The sequence below is a fragment of the Sphaeroforma arctica genome, assembly GCF_001186125.1.
Source record: "Sphaeroforma arctica JP610 unplaced genomic scaffold supercont1.190, whole genome shotgun sequence".
In the NCBI taxonomy this organism is placed as follows: Eukaryota; class Ichthyosporea; order Ichthyophonida; genus Sphaeroforma; species Sphaeroforma arctica.
In genome coordinates, this window is record NW_014040368.1 from 18221 (window position 1) to 19730 (window position 1510).

Genomic DNA, 1510 nt, shown 5'->3' on the forward strand with positions numbered 1-1510 from the left:
GACAATGATGTCCCAGGGCACGACGACGGTGATTCAGAGGACGACGACAATGATGTCCCAGGGCACGACGACGGTGATTCGGGCGACAACGACAGTGATGTCCCAGGACACGACGACGGTGATTCAGGCGACGACGACAGTGATGTCCCAGGACACGACGACGGGGATTCAGGCGACGACGACAATGATGTCCCAGGGCACGACGACGGGGATTCAGGCGATGACGACAGTGATGTCCCAGGACACGACGTCGGTGATGTCTCAGGGCACGACGACAGTGATGTCCATGGGGACGAAAACAGTGGTTTCCCAGGAGAAGGAGAAGACAGTGAATTCCCAGGAGAAGAAGACGGTGGTTCACCTGGTGAATATGACAGTGAATTCCCTGGTGAAGACGATGATGAATTCCCTGGTGAGAATGGAAGCGGTAGTGGAAGCTATGCTGACGGGGGGTATGTGTTCGCAGATATTTCGTACATGAGTAGGGGCCGTCTTGTGTGTAGATGATTCTTAGTTTTTCATAGGTTCGGAAGTGTTTCGCTCTTTCAAGTGTCTGCCGAATGTTTATAAGTGCGTGTGTAAACGCATACTTAATGATTCGTTCTAACTGATTCTTTCACTCACTCTCAGTAGCACCGATACGGACTCAGAGAATGATAGTTTACCCGGGCAGCCATACAACTCTAACGACTGGAAAGGCGGGAATGCGAAGAGCTGGAACAGTGACGGGTATGTTAAAGGAAGGACTAGTATTAAAAATAACTTGAGCACAAGTTAATGTGCATAGCACGATGAAAGCGATAGTGGGAGACCTGTGCCATATAAGCGGTCTGTGCGTGTAGGCCACTCTCGCCGATATATGCTCACAGTAAGCTGTTAACCTGTTCCTTGAGAGTCCATCTGTGTGTAGCGTCTAATTGTGCAATAACTCTGATGTTCTGAGCAGATACTGGACGACCAATACGGGCGAAAGCACTACAGCCCCCACTTCCAACTCTGACTCCGCTGCTGTTACAACGGGGAGATCAAATCAGAAAGCTCTGAGTAGTGGGATTGGTGCAGTTGGCGAAGCAGATGAGAACTCAGCGAGCCAGGCCAGTGGAGATGACAGCAACACGTCAGTCATAATTGGTATGTCCAGCATGTGATAATCACCTTCGTCAGGCGGGCTCGTGCAGCACGGGATACTGTAGAACTTAAGTTACACGAATACAATGCTATTCCATGTCTATATTAATTCACATATCTGACCTCAAGGGTTTATACAATGAGCATAGAGCATAAATATACATATATATATACTCATATATCTTACAGTCAATATATTACTGTCAATATATATATATTTCAATATATATTACAGTCAATATAATACAGTCAATATATATATTTTTTAAATATATATATATACATATATATATATATATATATATATATATGTATATATATTACAGTCAATATATATATTAATATATATATATATGTGTGTGTGTGTGTGTGTGTGTATATA

At 44.2% G+C, this 1510-nt stretch overlaps 1 protein-coding gene across 1 annotated transcript in view; it reads left to right on the plus strand.

Moving 5' to 3' along the window:
- SARC_03642 (hypothetical protein) overlaps nt 1-1148 on the plus strand; it is a gene marked incomplete at both ends in the record, with an annotated part of 5804 nt that extends 4656 nt beyond the window's left edge. Inside the window, 3 exons of the mRNA XM_014302548.1 lie at nt 17-452; nt 631-729; nt 947-1148. Of these exons, the coding sequence (XP_014158023.1) occupies nt 17-452; nt 631-729; nt 947-1148 (737 nt within the window). The remainder of the gene's footprint in view (nt 1-16; nt 453-630; nt 730-946) is intronic.
- Between the last annotated feature and the right edge of the window lie 362 nt (nt 1149-1510).